Source organism: Lepus europaeus, chromosome 9 (genome assembly GCF_033115175.1).
Source record: "Lepus europaeus isolate LE1 chromosome 9, mLepTim1.pri, whole genome shotgun sequence".
Lineage (NCBI taxonomy): Eukaryota > Metazoa > Chordata > Mammalia > Lagomorpha > Leporidae > Lepus > Lepus europaeus.
In genome coordinates, this window is record NC_084835.1 from 20,456,945 (window position 1) to 20,474,178 (window position 17,234).

Consider the following 17,234-nt stretch of genomic DNA (forward strand, 5'->3'; position numbering starts at 1 on the left):
GCTAAGTGTCCGCTCCATAACCCAGGCCCAGCTAAGTGTCCGCTCCATAACCCAGGCCCAGCTAAGTGTCCGCTCCATAACCCAAGGCCCAGCTAAGTGTCCGCTCTATAACCCAGGGCCCAGCTAAGTGTCTGCTCCATAACCCAGGGCCCAGCTAAGTGTCCGCTCCATAACCCAAGGCCCAGCTAAGTGTCCGCTCTATAACCCAGGGCCCAGCTAAGTGTCCGCTCCATAACCCAGGGCCAGCTAAGTGTCCGCTCTATAACCCAAGGCTCAGCTAAGTGTCCGCTCTATAACCCAGGCCCAGCTAAGTGTCCGCTCCATAACCCAGGGCCCAGCTAAGTGTCCGCTCCATAACCCAGGGCCCAGCTAAGTGTCCGCTCCATAACCCAGGGCCCAGCTAAGTGTCCGCTCCATAACCCAGGGCCCAGCTAAGTGTCCGCTCCATAACCCAGGGCCCAGCTAAGTGTCCGCTCCATAACCCAGGGCCCAGCTAAGTGTCCGCTCCATAACCCAGGGCCCAGCTACGTGTCTGTTCTATAACCCAGGCCCAGCTAAGTGTCCGCTCCATAACCCAGGGCCCAGCTAAGTGTCCGCTCCATAACCCAAGGCCCAGCTAAGTGTCCGCTCCATAACCCAGGGCCCAGCTAAGTGTCCGCTCCATAACCCAGGGCCCAGCTAAGTGTCCGCTCCATAACCCAGGCCCAGCTAAGTGTCCGCTCCATAACCCAGGCCCAGCTAAGTGTCCGCTGCATAACCCAGGCCCAGCTAAGTGTCCGCTCTATAACCCAGGCCCAGCTAAGTGTCCGCTCCATAACCCAGGGCCCAGCTAAGTGTCCGCTCCATAACCCAGGCCCAGCTAAGTGTCCGCTCTATAACCCAGGGCCCAGCTAAGTGTCCGCTCCATAACCCAGGGCCCAGCTAAGTGTCCGTCCTATAACCCAGGCCCAGCTACGTGTCCGCTCCATAACCCAAGGTCCGTCTACTGAGGGCTCACGCTGCTAATGTGCTCAGTGCCCTTCCGAGTGACATCCGTTTACTTACCCACAGGAAGGGCTCTGGCGCTAATGAGAAGAAAATTAGGTTAAGCACTTAATTTGAACTCTAAATTAGTTTTCTGCAGCACACACTTTCAGAACCGACGTGAGCAAATGCAGAGTCGGCAAGCTGGGCCCGGCGCAGGGTGCAGGGGGTGTGTGTGTTGGTGGGGGGAGCACCCCGTGTGCTTCACCCAGGGAAGCTGGGCTTCCGGCTGTGTGACAGGCGGTTCAGGAGATCTTAGTAGTTTTTAAACGATTTCATTTATTTGAAAGGCAGAGTTACAGAGAGAGAGACACACACACACAGAGGGAGAGAAAGAGATCTTCCAACTGCTGGTTCACTTCCCAGATGGCTGCAACGGCCAAGGCTGGGCCAGGAAGAAGCCAGGAGCCATGAGCTGCATCTGGGTCTCCCGTGTGGATGGCAGGGGCCCAAACACTTTGGCCATCCTCTGCTGCTTTTCCCAGGCCGTGAGCAGGGAGCTGGAAGGGAAATGGAGCAGCGGGGACATGAACTGGCGCCCATATGGGATGCAGGCTTCATGCACTTTGCCAGAGATCCCAGAGGGCCTGTCCTCTGTCCTTTGACCCAGGATCCTCTAACATTACGGCCTGCCCCTACAAGTACCCTCCAGATACTTGCTAGGGATATTGATAAAGAGGGTCACTGGTCTTTTTTTTTTCGTTTGTGTATGTGAAAGAGTAATTGGAAACTAGGTGATTATTTAAATAAATTACAGTGTATTTGTATGATGGAACATTACACATAAATTTAAAAGAATGGGAGCTTTGTATGTGCTGCTATACAAAGATCACCAAGCCGTGGCCAGAGCTGTGGCACAAGTTGGGCTTCTGCCTGTGGCGCCGGCATCCCATACAGGCACTGGTTCAAGTACTGGCCACTCCACTTCCAATCCAGCTTCCTGCTAGCGGCCTGGGAAGGCAGTGGAAGATGACCCAAGTGCTTAGACCTCTGCACCCATATGGGAGACCTGGAAGACGCTCCCGGCCCCTGGCTTTGTATTGCCCTGGCTCCAGCCGTTGCGGCAATTTGGGGAGTGAACCAGCAGATGGGAGATCTCTCTCTCTCTCTCTCTCTCTCTCTCTCTGTAATTCTGCCTTTCATATAAACAGATTTTTGGGGAAAAAAAAAAAAGGCCACCAAGCTACATTAATAAACTCCCCCAAAAAAACAAGATGGGAGTGGGGCTGGCGTTGTGTTGGGGTTCTGGTTGCTCTACTTCCAATCCAGCTTTCTCTTAATGCACCGGGAGGCAGCAGGTGATGGCCCAAGCGCTTGGGCCTCTGCCACCCATGTTGGAGACCAGGATAGAGATCCTGGCTCCTGGCTATAGCCTGGCTCAGCCTCTCCCTCTCCATTAGTCTGACTTTCAAATCAATCTATATTTAAAAACAAACATCAAAAAGACAAATGACAGGTACACAATACAAGTAACATGTAAAATGAATATAGTAATAAAAACATACATGTGGAGAGAAGCGAAGTGCTTTTTTTTCTGGCAGAAGTTGAGGGGGGTGGGGATGAAGGATGAGGAGAGCAATGCTAAGGTTCACTTCGTGCAGCAAAAATTTTCATCTCAGACATATCTTACTTTTTTTTTTTTAAACTGTCGATATGGGTCACCCTGATAGGTATTTAATCAGATACTTCTTCTGCCTTCTCTGTAATTAAAAAATGGTCTAAAAGATACTGTACTTCAACAAACAGAAAACTCGGTGACAACTGAAATAAAAAAACTCTAGGCACTATGCTTTTGGTGGTAGGCAGACAAGGGAGCCTGACTTATTGTTCTGATACGAAACAGGGGGCGAAGCCAGAGAAGGATATAAAACACACTGCTCTGAATGTCACTGCACCGGCCAAACAGCACCATCACCATCACCAACAAAACCCAGGGAGACACAGCGCCGAAGCCAGCTTCCCCTCGGGTTATCTAGGGAGCCCCGCGAGCCTGCCCTTCTGTGCACGGCATGGAGCAAGGAGATGGGGCAGAACACCTGGGCCTGAGCAGCCCTGGGGCCTGGGAGGACACCCCCCGACAAGGCAGGCGCTGTCCGTGGGAAAGGGAAGTAGAAGGAAGCGCGTGGTGCAGAACAGAAAAGCATGGGGCCTTGCCCGTCACGGCCATGGAGATCCGTGGAAAACAAAGCAAAGAAAAACATCTCCCCGGAGAACCTGTAAGTACAAGCTGACTCCCTGTGGGTTTGGGGCTGCACTCACGCCACCTGTGGGGGCCTAAAAACTGCAGGCAGAGAATTTAATTTAAAGTGGTGCTGGGTTGGGAACATCTCCAGGCAACAGGGAGAAGCGAACACAAATTATCTCCAGCACGGAGGCGCCAAAAAACCCTGCACAAAAAGGTTCAAGGAATAAAAGCTATTGGTTAAAGATATCATACACACACACTCACACACACATACACAATGACTCACACATACACACAGACTCACACACACACGACTCATATCACACACACACACCCCAGGCACACAAACACACACAGACTCACACACACATCACACACACATACACACACTCATACACATACACAAACATACTCACACACACATACACAGACTCACAGACTCTCTTACATGCACATATTCAGACTCATACACACAGACACACAGATTCTCTCACACACACAGACACACACTACATACAAACTCACATACACACAGACTCACACACATGGACACACACATAGAGACAGACTCACAGATTCTCTCACACATCACACACACACACTCATGGACAGACTCACACAGACATATACACAGACTCACACACATGCAAATACACGCACACACACACAGATTCACACACGGAGGCAAAAAGCCACAAATGTAGAAACAGCACAAGTCTAAATCAGACTGACAATGACCACAGGCACGTAATTGCCAGTCAGAGAGTATGAAGCAGTTACACTGAATGTATCCTAGGAAAGAAAGCCTTCAAACAATGCAGAGGAGGGAGAAAACCCTGGAGCTTCTCAAGGCGAAGAACATAAGTACTGAAATTAAAAACCAAAGAATGGGTTCGTCGGTACTTTAGAGCAAGGGAGACAACTAGAAGGTTCAAAGGGAGATGTAAAGAAATCTCCCAAACGCAGCCTGGGGAAGCAGAGAGACAGGCACTGTGAAAGGACAAGGCAAGGAAGTGAACGCAGACCGTGGAGGTCTACACGCCTCAGGCGGCATTACGGGAGAAGACAGTGAGGTGGCATGAGGAAGAGGTACTACTTGAAGAGACAGTGACAGAGAACCTTTGAAACGCCATCCTACAGATTAAGAAGCCCCACATCCCACATCTGCACCTAAACACAGAAGATAAACTCAACACCAAAGTCAAAGAGAATGCCTGAACAGCAAACGGAAGGAACAGACGGATCTGTCCAGAGGCAGCGACAAACCAAGCTGGGGCCACTGCTGACTTCCCACCTGCAACAAAGAAGCCAGAAGATGGTCTGGGATAAACCGGCAACTCGGAACTCTAAATCAAATGAACGTGTCTTTTAAAAATGACGCTTAGGGATACGCACTGTAGTGCAGTGGGTGAGGTTGATGCTGGAGTACTTGGTGTGGAGTCTTGACTCCCTTTCTGATCCAGCTTCCTGCTAATGTACACCCTGGGGGGCTGCTCCCCTGCCACCCCCAGGGAAGACCCAGATGGAGCTCCTGGCTTTGGCCTGGCCTGGCCCAGCCCGGCCCCGTTTATTGTAGGCGTTTGGGGAATCAACCAGAGGGCATAGGATCTCTCCCTCTCTCACCCTCCCTCTCTTGCTCAACAGCTTGAAATAAATACATTTCAGACAAAAATTAACAGATGGGTCTTTACGAAAGAAAATAAGACATAAGATGTAAGGAGGTGGCCAGCGCCGTGGATCACTAGGCTAATCCTCTGCCTTGCGGCGCCAGCACACCGGGTTCTAGTCCCGGTCGGGGCGCCGGATTCTATCCCAGTTGCCCCTCTTCCAGCCAGCTCTCTGCTGTGGCCAGGGAGTGCAGTGGAGGATGGCCCAAGTGCTTGGGTCCTGCACCCCATGGGACACCAGGATAAGCACCTGGCTCCTGCCTTCGGATCAGCACGGTGTGCTGGCCGCAGTGTGCTGGCCGTGGCGGCCATTGGAGGGTGAACCAACGGCAAAGGAAGACCTTTCTCTCTGTGTCTCTCTCTCACTGTCCACTCTGCCTGTCAAAAAAAAAAAAAAAAAAAGATGTAAGGAGGAAGAGTGAGGAGAAAGACACCGATAAGGGGCCAGTGCTGTGGCACAGTGGGTTAAATCCCTGGCCTGAAGCGCCAGCATCCCTTATGGGTGCCAATTCTAGTCCCGGCTGCTCCTCTTCCAATCCAGCTCTCTGCTATGGCCTGGGAAAGCAGCACAAGATGGCCCAAGTCCTTGGGCCCTTGCACCCATGTAGGAGACATGAAGAAGCTCCTGGCTCCTGACTTTGGATCAGCGCAGCTCTGGCTGTTGCAGCCATCTGGAGAGTGAACCATTGGATGGAAGACCTCTCTCTCTGTCTCTACCTCTCTGTGTAACTCTGTCTTTCAAATAAATAAAATAAATCTTTAAAAAAAAAAAAAGACACTGATAAAACATAGTTCAGATGCACCTCCAATTATGTTCCCAGTAGGTACTTCTGTGGATCTGACAAGCCCAATCTAAGATTGACACGGAAGAACAAAGGTTCCACCCTGGCCAAGTGTCCTGAAGAGAAGAAAAAGAGCAACTAGATACCAAGACTTCTGAAAGAAAAATAATGAAGGCAGCAGACAACTAGTGCAGCAAAAGGCAGACAGACGGGCCACAAGCCCAGCAGCAGCCTTGGCCTGTTTGACCCCTTGTCCAGTGGTGGACAGGGTCCCCCGGGGAGTGGTGACAGGGTGGACCGCTGCATCAATGGTACGCCGACTCCAGAAGCAACAGTCACAGAGGAGAAGGGCCAGGGTCACTGCAGTCGGCTGAGGACTTCTGTTCACGGGAGGACCCCAGAGAATCAGCCAAGAACTAGAGAAGAAGGCGTGTTGTGGCCACAGCGGGAGCCTGGCTGTGGGAGCTGCGTGTCCCTGAGTGAGGGCTCTGCCTGTCATCGTGGACGCCCTGCCAGCGCAGCGACACAGTCGGAGCTGTGTATTTTATGTCCTATCTGGCGCTGCCCCGTTTTGTTTGGCCCCAGGGCAGTAATTCAGGCTCCTCTGTGCCACGCTGCTAGAAGCACGGCTCCTGGGACTTTCATTCCAGCTGTCACGGTGGCTTTGTTGCTTTTTGGTTTGTTTAATACAACATCCTTCAGAATATTGTAATTTAATTAATTTTCATTTTATTTGAAAAAGATAAGAGATAGATAGATCCACCAATCTTCTATCCACTGGTTCATTTCCCAAACACCTGCAATAGCCAGGGCTGGGCTGAGTCAAAGCCAGGAGCCTGGAACGCAACTGAAGCTTCCCATCAGGGCGGCAGGGACCCCACGACCTGAGCCATCTCTTGTCACCTCCCAAGGCGCACAGCAATGGAAGGCTGGACTGGAAGTGGAGCACCCGGGAGTCAATCCAGGTACTCCAGTGTGGGCACCCCAGTGTGGGACAAGGCGTCTCAAGCAGTGCCTTAGTTGTGCCAAACGCTCACCCCTAGAACATCCAATCGCCTCTCTAACCTGAAAAAGGATTAGTATTTAGAATACTTACAAAACTCCTGGAAGTCGGTAAGAAACAAACAACGCAGAAGAAACAAGGGCCAAGGACACAAAGAGACGTCACGTGAGGAACAGAGACCTACAGACTCAGCAAAGCGTGCTGAGCTTCGTTAAGCAACCAGTGTCTGGGAATTCAAACGCAGCTGACACAGTGGGCCGTGATGCGCCCCTCGGTTTGGCTAAATCTGCAGGCTGGGTGATAGGAAGCTTCCTGAAGATGGGGGGGACCCAGTGAGTAAGCACATACGCTCCCCATGAGCAAGCCTACTTCCAGGCATGCACCCTAAGGAAATGCTGACCCGCATCTGTCAGGAACCACGCGCAAGAATGTGCATGGCTGTTCGTCTGTGACTGCACGAAACGGCTCCCCAGCAATGGACGGTGGTAAGACACAGAAACCAGGTTCTGAACTGGAAACTCCATTCTGCACAGTGGGACACCTCACGCCAGTGAAACACAAAACACAGCCTCGTGCATCCACTGAATCCCAAAAAAATCTGCACTGAGTGACGAAAACAAGACAGAATACATGGAATCTGCTTCTACTTTGGTGAAGTTCAAACACAGGAAGACCAAACCACAGACACTGTTTAAAAATATATGTGCACGTTTATGTAAGGAAAAGCAAGAAAGTGAGTGATTCAAATTCAGGGTAGGCGCTGGCTGGTGAAGGGGTGACGGGCGCAGGAAGTGGGGTGATGTGACTCGCGAGGGGCACCCTGGGCTCTCTAAGGAAACTGGAATGTTCTATCTCCTGAACTGAGGAGTGGGGCAGTATGTTCATTTCTTTAAATTGTACCATACCTTAGATACACGATGAGTATATATGAGTATACACTTTAGTAAGATGCATTCCACGAGAAAAAAAAAATCACATGCCCATATTCCATGAACATTCTGAGGAGCAGATTATGGGCCCGTGGGAACAGAATTTACCAACAGATTTACAGTGTGGTTCCCTGTCTTCCCATCCACTGCGCCCACCGATGGAGGGCTGCAGCCGTCACAGCAGGACTCGGCCACACTCAGCCGCAGAGCTCACGCAGAGGAACTGAGTGATCAGGGTGACTCACAGGAGACACAATTAAAGAGCCAGGTTAACGTCACGGTCCACTCTCTTTGGTCTCACAAGTAAACATGACGAGTAATTTAGCTCAGCTCTATCAACAGAAAAGCACAGAAGGCTAGATCCTTCGCCAGCACGCAATAGCACTGGCCACAGCCTCAAACAGTCAGGGTTGATAAGGACCTCTCAAATACACCTGCTACAAACATGCGCGTGCTTCCGAAGAGCCGGCACCGGCCACAAGCTGCTGCCACAGGAACGGGATTCTCCTAAACAGGAGTAGAACTGCTCACCTGTGTTTTACCATGTTCTGGTCGTGGCAAAAATGACTGAAGAATCGTGCATAGAACAAGTGCATGACAGCATGTTCTTTCCCTCCAATGTACAAATCCACAGGCATCCAGTAATCCGCCGACGCCGCATCGAAAGGGCTGTGAGAGGCAGAGCAGGAGTTTGAAAACCTCGCGTTGGCACAACTGTATACAAGAACGTACTGGAACCTGCCTATGCTGTGAGATGAACTGTGTCGGGGAATACGTGATTTTCCTTCTTAAAATATAAATAAGAGGAAAAGATTATATAATGAAGGAGAAACCCTTACTGAAGACGTGGCTGATGGACTGCAACGATTGTTAATTTGTCTGCAAAAAGAGGGGAGAACAAAACGTTCCAGCAACAGGCGTCTCGGTACAGCGTGTATTTGAGTATCTAGATGTATTTCCATTTTTATTACAGTTAGGCAGTTGAAATTTTTCAGTTCTGACCGACAGAGGGCAATGTGGTGTTTATGATCAAGAGTAACGTGTAGATACTGTTCATTTTAAAACAGAAACTCAATCTTACTGTTACAAGTAACCATAAAATACAGTCAGTCAGCAAAAGCCTGTGTAGGATTCCTGAATGCCACCAGGGTGGCCTTGAGGGCAGACTGTCATAAAGAAGCCCAGTAACTCTTCCTTCCCTAATAGATACTTTGTAGACAACAGATGCTAAGAGAAAGCCTTCCTCACATTCCCCGCTCCTAACTGGGACAGACCTGTCCACTCCTGAGGGGACACTTTGTCAACCAAGCAAGAAACACTTTGTTGGAGCTGGCGCTGTGGCAGAGTGGGTAAAGCTGCCGCCGGCAGTGCCAGCATCCCATACGGGTGCTGGTTAATGTCCCGGCAGCTCCACTTCCCATCCAACTCCCTGCTATGGACTAGGAAAGCAGTGGAAGATGACCTAGGGCCCCTGCACCCACGTGGGAGACCTGGAAGAAGCTCCTGGCTTCGGTTCAGCACAGCTCCGGCAGCTGTGGCCATCTGGGGAGTGAACCAGTGGATGGAAGACTTCCATCTCTATCTCTCTGCCTCTCCTCTCTCTGTGTAACCCTTCCTTTCAAATAAATAAATAATTCTTAAAAAAAAAAGAAAAGAAAAGAAAGCCTTTGCCTTGGGAGGTTCTGCACTCTGTGGCCGGCTCCAGCTCTGGGGCTGGGAGTGGGAGCCTGTCCCTCGGCAGGGGCGCAGGCTGACCTCTGCCACTACAACTTCAGTTTGGTAAAATTTTTTTGTGCAAAATCGTACCTGAAGGAAACTCCATGGTTGACCCAGGCGACATAAAGAAAGGGAAGTGAGGGATGCTATTTCGCCAGAAGTCAAGTTTGGGGTAAATTCAGGCTGAAAGTGGTCCCAGCTCGGGGTGATGATCTCTACACAGGGAACCAGGCAGAGCCGGAACAATCACGCAAGTCACGCACACCACACGGGAAGTGAAGTGCTCTGCGCCCCTCTCCCCCCCCAATAGGGGCTGTGAAGTCTCAGGCCATGTCTGGCACCAGCCCGGTGTCTGCATGAAGGCTTTCCTTGCAGAGCCACCTGCCTGCCCTTGCAGTATAAGCTGGAAAGCACCAGCGGCTCCTGGCCCCTTCGACAAGGAAGGCGATGAAGAGGGACCCTGTTGGGGCTGGACAAGGCCACGCTGGCGGTTCCTGGTCACGGGAGGCACCCTGCACCCTCCCTGCCTTTGCTAGGCGCCGCTCACTCGGGATCCCACACCTTCCTGGGGCAGGAGGGGAGCACCCATCCTGCCACAATAAAGTCTTTCACAATCCACGAAGAGAAGAGTGCACTTTCACATGTTCCAGAATATTCCATGAGGGACAAGAGAATCTGGCAGGGTCCTTTCCAGCATAGCCTACACACCTTTCCTAGCCTCCATAATCGTTTTCGTTAGATTTCAGTCTCTCTACCTCCTGCTATCTTTCCTTTAATTTTGTTCCCTTCTTGACCAAAAAACAAAAACACAACACAATAAAGCCCTGAATGCAGCTGAAAAATCAAGTAGTGTTGAAAGCAGTGGTCTCCAGCTCGAATTTTCCCCCACTCCCCAACCTATCCCTTAGCCACTCTTAGTGGTTCCAGCAGGAATTCTTCCAGGAATTACTAAGCAACATGTCTATACTCTTTATCGATTTATCAAGTTGGGACATTATCTATCTGTACGTGATGGGAGACAACGCTACTCACATGTCACACACTCCCCATCTCCTACCATCCCTGTATAGTCACATCATTGTTTTTAGTTGAATAATATCTTTTGTTTAAAAAGTTTATTTTTATTTGAAAGGCAGAGAGAGAGAGAGAGAGAGAGAGATCTTTCATCTGCTGGTTCACTCCCCAAATGCCTGCACCAACCAAGGGTGGGTCAGGCGGAAGCCAGGAGCTCCATCCGGGTCTCCTCCATGGGTGGTAGGAGCCTAAGTACTGGAGCCATCCCCTGCTGCCTCCCAGGGTGTCCGTGAGCAGGAAGCTGGTGAGAGTGGCGGCACGACTCCACCCGAGGTGAGCGTGCAGAGCAGCAGCTTAACTTCAGTGTCCGCCCCACATCCTGGCAATCCCACAAAGGCAGCGCACTCTCAGGAGGCGCTTACAGGATCATCTCCTTTATTTTACTGTTTCCTTTGAAACTGGTCTTCTCTTTGGGATTCATCTGGCTGTGAATAACCTAACTTAATAACTTAACACACACACACACACACACACCGCTATTTTCAGGGCACAGCAGACCAACAGCTTCCCACATCCTCACCTGTGGATCCTATCTGGTGTTCACACCAGCCTGCACCCTCCCAGGATCAAGCAGAGGCGATGCGAGCCAAGCCACTGGCCAGCCCTGGGCCTCTGAAGCCGACCCGCTCTGCCCGGGGCTCCCTGCCAGCCTGGGTGAGGCCCCCCCAGAGCTGTGCCGTGGTCTGAGGCTCAGCTTTTCTCATCACACCACACAGCAGTCTAAGGGCTCTCCTGCCCACCCCTGCTCCTCTCTCTGTCCTCCATAGGCATCTCTGTAAGTCTCCTGCACATAAAATTTACCGCAATGCTCGTTCTTGGAGGACCCCAAGTGACACGCGCTCCAGAATGGTTGGTGGGGGCTTTACCTGTGCAGATTCTGAGGGTCAGTGTACCGGAAGTAGTACCACGCGGAATCAACAAAGGTATCCATCGTGTCCGTCTCTCTCCTGGCTGCTCCCTTGCACCTGAGAAATAAATGAAGCTCATCCACGGGTCTCTCTTTAAATTTTACTGCAGTTTCCCACCAGCTCTTGAGAAAGCTATGAAATGGGCATGAATTTAACATGTCTTAAGTATAATGCCACGTCGTGAAAAGACACTTGGGAGAAAGCTCTCCTTTTAGATTCTCCGTGATGCCTTAAAGAAATTTACAAAATAAAAATCGCAACCTTCAACAACGAAAAGCATCATATATTCTCCACTTCTCCCACTTGAACCTGGTAGGAAACCAACCAGGATTAGGTGTCTGCTTTCTGCACGGGGTCAAGACTGCCTTCAGCCAGTGCCTGCTTCATGATGCTCATGAAGCAAATCAGTGCACGGGGAGAGAGGAACCAAACGCAGCGGGGTCTGACGCAGAGTGAACTTGGCTTTTCCCTACTCTGCTCCAGGGAGGTTGGTGCAGACACCCACTGGGCCGCCTAAGGAAAATGAATCGTGCAAAGGCACTGGTCGGATGGAGCCCAGCTCACACCAGCTTGCGGGAGTCAACTCCCAGCTCCTTGACAAGTGATGTCAAGCCAGGAGCTTGAAATTGGCCTTGCTGGGAGGACGTGCCCTACAGAAATTGGCGAACACCGCAACACCAGAAGCCCCTCCACCCCGCTGCCTAAAGGCAGGCTCCTATGCAAGCGTGACGAGAGCCCTGGGGTGTGAGAGCTGGAAGCAGCAAGTACTCCATGCCCAAGGGACGGACATGCACAGGGGGACCAAGGCCCACGAGGGCACAGTGCTGCACTCGCTCATAGTGACATCCCTCGGGGTACGGGCCTGTACAATTCAAACAACCAGGTGCCAAAGGGCTAGGAACACAAGAAAAGGTGCCCTTGGCCAAGCCTGGTACAGGCGAGGGCTCAGCCCCTCCTGAGGACTCCCTCAGAGCTGCAGGTGGCCGGCTGTGCACGGGGCCCCAAGTGCAGTGCGGTGCCACAGTAGGAGCGCCCAGCTCAGACCCCAGCTCTCCCCTCTGATACTTGTATGCAGGGCCAACCACCCCTGCAAACACTGCACCTTGGGCATGTCCTGGGGGGGGGGGGGGAGGCGGTTCCTAGGAGATTCAGGGAGCGGTACGGGGAGTCCCAAGAGCAACTAGACACATCTTTCACTGAATCAGCAGGTGAGGGCTTTGGGTTGTTTTTAATTTTAAAAAAGAAGAAGAAAAGGGTTGTATTTGTATCCTGAATCAGTGAGGCAGTTCCTGCTGGCTCTAAGAGGCTATTTACAAGGCTACTTTAAAAATTTCAATGAAAAATGGCATTACAAAGTAAATCTATTTGGAGGCAAAAAACAGTTGAAATTCCTGCATTTGAAAAGTTCATAGAAATTATGTATTATGTATAGAATATATACTGTAAAAAGCTAAGTGGGTTTCAAAATATCTTTGCAACACAATAAACCTTTTTTTAAAAGGTGAGAGTCAGAGACTCTTAGGGTTTTCTTTTTTTTCCTTTAGGGTTATTTATTTTCATCTATTTGACAGGCAGAATAACACACATACACACCCACATACACACAAAAGGGAGGGGGAGGGAAGGAGGGAGGGGGAGGGAGGGGAGGGGAGGAGAGGGAGGGGGAGAGAGAGAGAGAGAGAGAGAGAGAGAGAGATTCCATCCGTCCCCAAATGCCCACAACAGCCAGGGCTGGGCAGGCCAAAGCCAGAAGCCTGGAATGCTCTCTGGGTCCCCCCTGAGGGTGGCAGGGGCCCAAGGCCTCCCAGAATGCTTTAGCAGGAAGCACAGTAGCCAGGACTTGAACCAGAACTTCCATACGGGATGCAAGTGTTCCCCACGGCAGCCTAGCCGGCCATGCCACGGGTGTCAGCTCTGAATTCTTAAAAATATTCCATTTCCCATGAATTGTTGATGTTTCCCTCTGTTCCTGAACGAAGCAGTCACCGCTCCCCTCCCCTGCCTTCCCTTCCCCCATGGCAGCCGATTAAACCGAAGCGGCTGAGCAAAGAGTGTGGGAGCCCCAAATCTGCCAGGGACTCAGGACTCCAGGGGCCCCTGCACTGGGAGCACAGGTGCTTCCTAAGGGAATCCTGTTTCCACCGTCAGGGGCTGCTGGTCTCAGCAGTGTCTCTAAATTAAAGACAGGCCTTTTCATTTGGTGAGCAATCAACCAGAACACACTTCTATTTTGAGAAATAATTAGAAGATAAAGGCGACGTTTTCCTCCTCAGCTACTTGTGCACTGCTTCCAGTGAGGAAGCAAATGCAGGCTGTGTGGATGTAAGGTGTCACCCTGGTGGACGCTCGCCATGCTGACTTCCTCTTGAACGGCCTGGTTACATGGAACACAACACGTTGTGTTGTTCACATGGAGAGCTGGGTGAGAGGCAAGGAAGAGTGATGACAACTTTACCAGTGTTATTCCGGTAGTAAGAATACTAAGCCTGGGTAGCAGGTACCAGAGCACAGGTGTTGTCTCATTTAATCCCCAGGAGTCCTACTACTACTCAACCTCTGCTCCATAGAGCAGTGACTAGTTTCAGAGAGGGTAAGAAACCTACCCAAGGTCACAGAGCTCAATAGGAGGAAAGCCACTCTGTTGGACAGTAGCTCCCAACCGTGGATGCTCATTAGAACCTTGCGGGGGGCGGCCAGCACTGTGGTGTAGTGGGTCAAGCCACTGCCTGCAGTGCCAGCATCCCATATGGGTGCCAGTTGAGTCTCAGCTGCTCTAATTCCGATCCAGCTCCCTGCTAATGGCCTGGGAAAACAGTGAAAGATGGCCCAAGTCCTTGGGCCCCTGCACCCATGTGGGAGACCCCGAAGAAGCTCTGGGCTCCTGGCTTTGGATCGGCCCCACTCTGGCTGTTATGGCCATTTGGGGAGTGAACCAGTGGATGAAAGACCTCTCTCCCTACCTCCACCTCTCTCTGTAACTCTGCCTTTCAAATAAATAAATAAATAATCAATCTTTAAAGAAAACAAAGAATCTTGCAGGACGTGTCGTCAACGCCAAGGTCTGGGTTTCACCCTCCCAGAATTCTCAAGTCAGGGAGGGGGAACACAGCCGCACCGAGGCCGCAGCTGCGGGGAGGCTCTTCGGCATGGCTTATCCACAAAGATGGCCTGCTGTTTTCCTCCTGCGGCAAACATTTTACCCTAAAACAGCCCAGGGCTGCCCAAGTTCCCACCTACAAGCTCCATTACTGGCATCACGGCCCCTGGGTGAGGGCCCGGTAGGTCTCTGGCTGGGCGTCGGTAGCACTTCCATTTACTGAGTACCCGCTGGGTGCTGCCACACAGATCAGCGTGTGCACCCGAGTCTCTGGACATCCTTCACGGGGGTGATTTAAGTCCCCGATGAAGGAACTGAGGCTCTGAGAGCCGAAGTGACTTCCCCTACGCCAGAGAGCTGGGGAAGAGGCAGTGCCGGAACCTGAATCTCTCACACTCCGCCTCTACGGCCCCAGACTTTCCACTGCACCCTGTGGCTACCGTTACCAGGCCGGGAAGGCAGCTCTGGACTGAGAGCACTGAGCTATTTCAAACATCCTCATCTGGCCTACACGGCAGCATGACAGCAGGAGGGAAACACTGGGCCTCGATGGCTGTTATTTTTTGTTTAATCAACCAATGTGGCACCATAAAAATCACACTTGAGATGCGCCAGGGAATTGACAGAAAAACCTAACAGCACTTCCGAAGTGAGCAGAGAGGAAGCACGAGTTTCAGTTTATTACGGAGGAAGTCCCTGAGCACACGTCCCTTCTTAGCTCCTGCTCTGCTCCTTGGGGTCCAGTCCCACTGTCACCACTGTCCCCACGTTGGAAAACCAAGAAGCAGAGAAGAGAAACTGTCCCCTCTCATCTCCAAGAAGCAATTTGGGATACAAAATAGAAGAGAGTGATCTTTTACAAAACTATGGTGGAGGGGCTGGTGCTGTGGCGCTCTAGGTTAAGCCTCCGTCTGTGGCACTGGCATCCCATATGGGCACCGGTTCTAGTCCCGGTTGCTCCTCTTCCAGTCCAGCTCTCTGCTGGGGCCTGGGATGGCCGTGGAGGATGGCCCAAGTGCTTGGGGTTCCTGCACCCGTATAGGAGACCCAAAGGAGATTCCCGGCTCCTTGTCTTTGGTTTGGTGCACTTCTGGCCATTGCAGCCATTTGGGGAGTGAACCAACGGAGGGAAGACCTTTCTCTTTGTCTCTCTCTCTCACTGTCTATAACTCTACCTCTCAAATAAATAAATAAAATCTTCAAAAAAAAAAAAAAAAAACCAAAAAACATGGTGGAAATGTGTAGCTTTTCCACCTGTGGGATCTGACACTTCCGGGAAAGATCTGAATTGACAACCTGCTTCTTCCGACAGCTCAGAGGGGGAGGGCGCCCACCACAGCGGCCAGATTCCACACCCTTCTCTCAAGGGTCTGGAAAGAACTGAGGATTCTTTCCAGCCTAATGCAATTCGCAGGAAAAGGGAGAGGTGGGTAGCACCAGGAGGGGGACTGGCGGTGCTGCCGCAGGGACATGGCTCCCTACCTGGGGCAGGAGCAGTTCACCCACTCTGTGGCCGTGGCCAGTGGGGAGCCACCCTTGCCGGTGAAGGCCGTGATGCTGGGCAAGGTCACAGGCAAGTCTTCCAGGGGCACAGGCACGGGGCCGCAGGCCGGGCAGTGGACAATGGGGATCGGCGTGCCCCAGTAGCGCTGCCGTGAGATCAGCCAGTCTTTCAGTTTGTCACTTGTCACGTCTCCTCCCACTCTCTTCTCCCGGGCTTTCTGAGTCAGGGCCAGGAAAGCATCCTGCCGGCTCATACCTGTGAACTGAGAGGGACAGAGGGGGCACTGTTGCTCCCGGCACGAGGCAAGTCCCCACCCCTACTGCCAGGTTCAGCATGGGGCTGCCTTAGGCTTGTGTTGGTGGGGGAGTGGGGAGGGGACTCCTCCTTACGATTAACCTTAAAAATGTTACCACTGTTGCTATAAAGACGAGTATGACTTCTGACCCTGAAAGTTCACTTTCCTCTTGACTTTGGAAGAAATTAAAACCTCTTGGGAGGTTTCTGAAAGTACTGGGGTGGGGAGGAGGGGACTCAGGCCCTATGCCCACCATGTCTAATGGGTGAGCTGGCTCAGGTATCTTCATCACCGCAGTCCCACCATACTTACAGAAACACCAAGTATCAGCACTTAGCTGCTGGTAAACAGCGCAGAGCCTGTATGCTTACTGACTGCTCCTCGGTGGGGAGGGGGAGGGGAGGAACTTCCAGAAAAGAACTCAGTATCATCCCAGAGCAGAAGAACCCAAGCGAGCAAGGGAAGGAACTGGGACCCTGGCTTGGGGAACTGGACCACTCTGCGGTTTAAATGCTCCCGTCTTACAGACAGCAGGCCAGAACACTAAGAGCACACAGCACAGTTCCCTGTCCACCTTGGCTTTTCAGAGCGTCTTGCTAACAGCCAGGGTCATAGGTGGGCTGTGATTGGGCCAGTGAATACATCTTGCACACCTACGTGCACTGGGGGTCTGCCCCTGTCCTCAAGGGGCTGACATCCTGGGGTACAGAGGATGAAAGCGCAGCTGCTTCCCAAAGGCAGCCGTTTCCACAGGCGTCTGAAGGTCCCTGGTGTGCACAGCTCCCCACCAAGGAACCCTTCAAGCCCCGGGAAGATGCTCCACGTCCGGCTCTCTGTTAGTAGGTCGAATGATTCAGATGATGAGTTCCCTTTGAAGTCTGTCTGCTCCGTGCACCACTGCCTTCTGTCCCAGAACCTCACAGATGAAGCAGGCTTGCCCCCTCCGCCCTCCCTCCACTCACAGAAAGAACTCCTGATCTTTTCCACCAGAGCACCGAGCAGTGTGCGAGAAGCCAGGGAGCTCGCAGGCCCACACTGAGGCACAGGTGTC

General features: G+C 51.8%; 1 protein-coding gene across 3 annotated transcripts in view; it reads right to left on the reverse strand.

Moving 5' to 3' along the window:
• Positions 1 to 17,234, reverse strand: part of LARS2 (leucyl-tRNA synthetase 2, mitochondrial) — a 175,462-nt gene that overhangs the window by 32,732 nt on the left and 125,496 nt on the right. For 2 of the 3 annotated variants that reach the window (XM_062200678.1, XM_062200679.1), the window contains exons 12-14: positions 15,867 to 16,150; positions 11,246 to 11,344; positions 8,121 to 8,258 (exon numbers count right to left, since the gene is read on the reverse strand). In XM_062200678.1, the coding sequence (XP_062056662.1) occupies positions 8,121 to 8,258; positions 11,246 to 11,344; positions 15,867 to 16,150 (521 nt within the window). The remainder of the gene's footprint in view (positions 1 to 8,120; positions 8,259 to 11,245; positions 11,345 to 15,866; positions 16,151 to 17,234) is intronic. The other variant, XM_062200680.1, reaches the window with a different exon arrangement.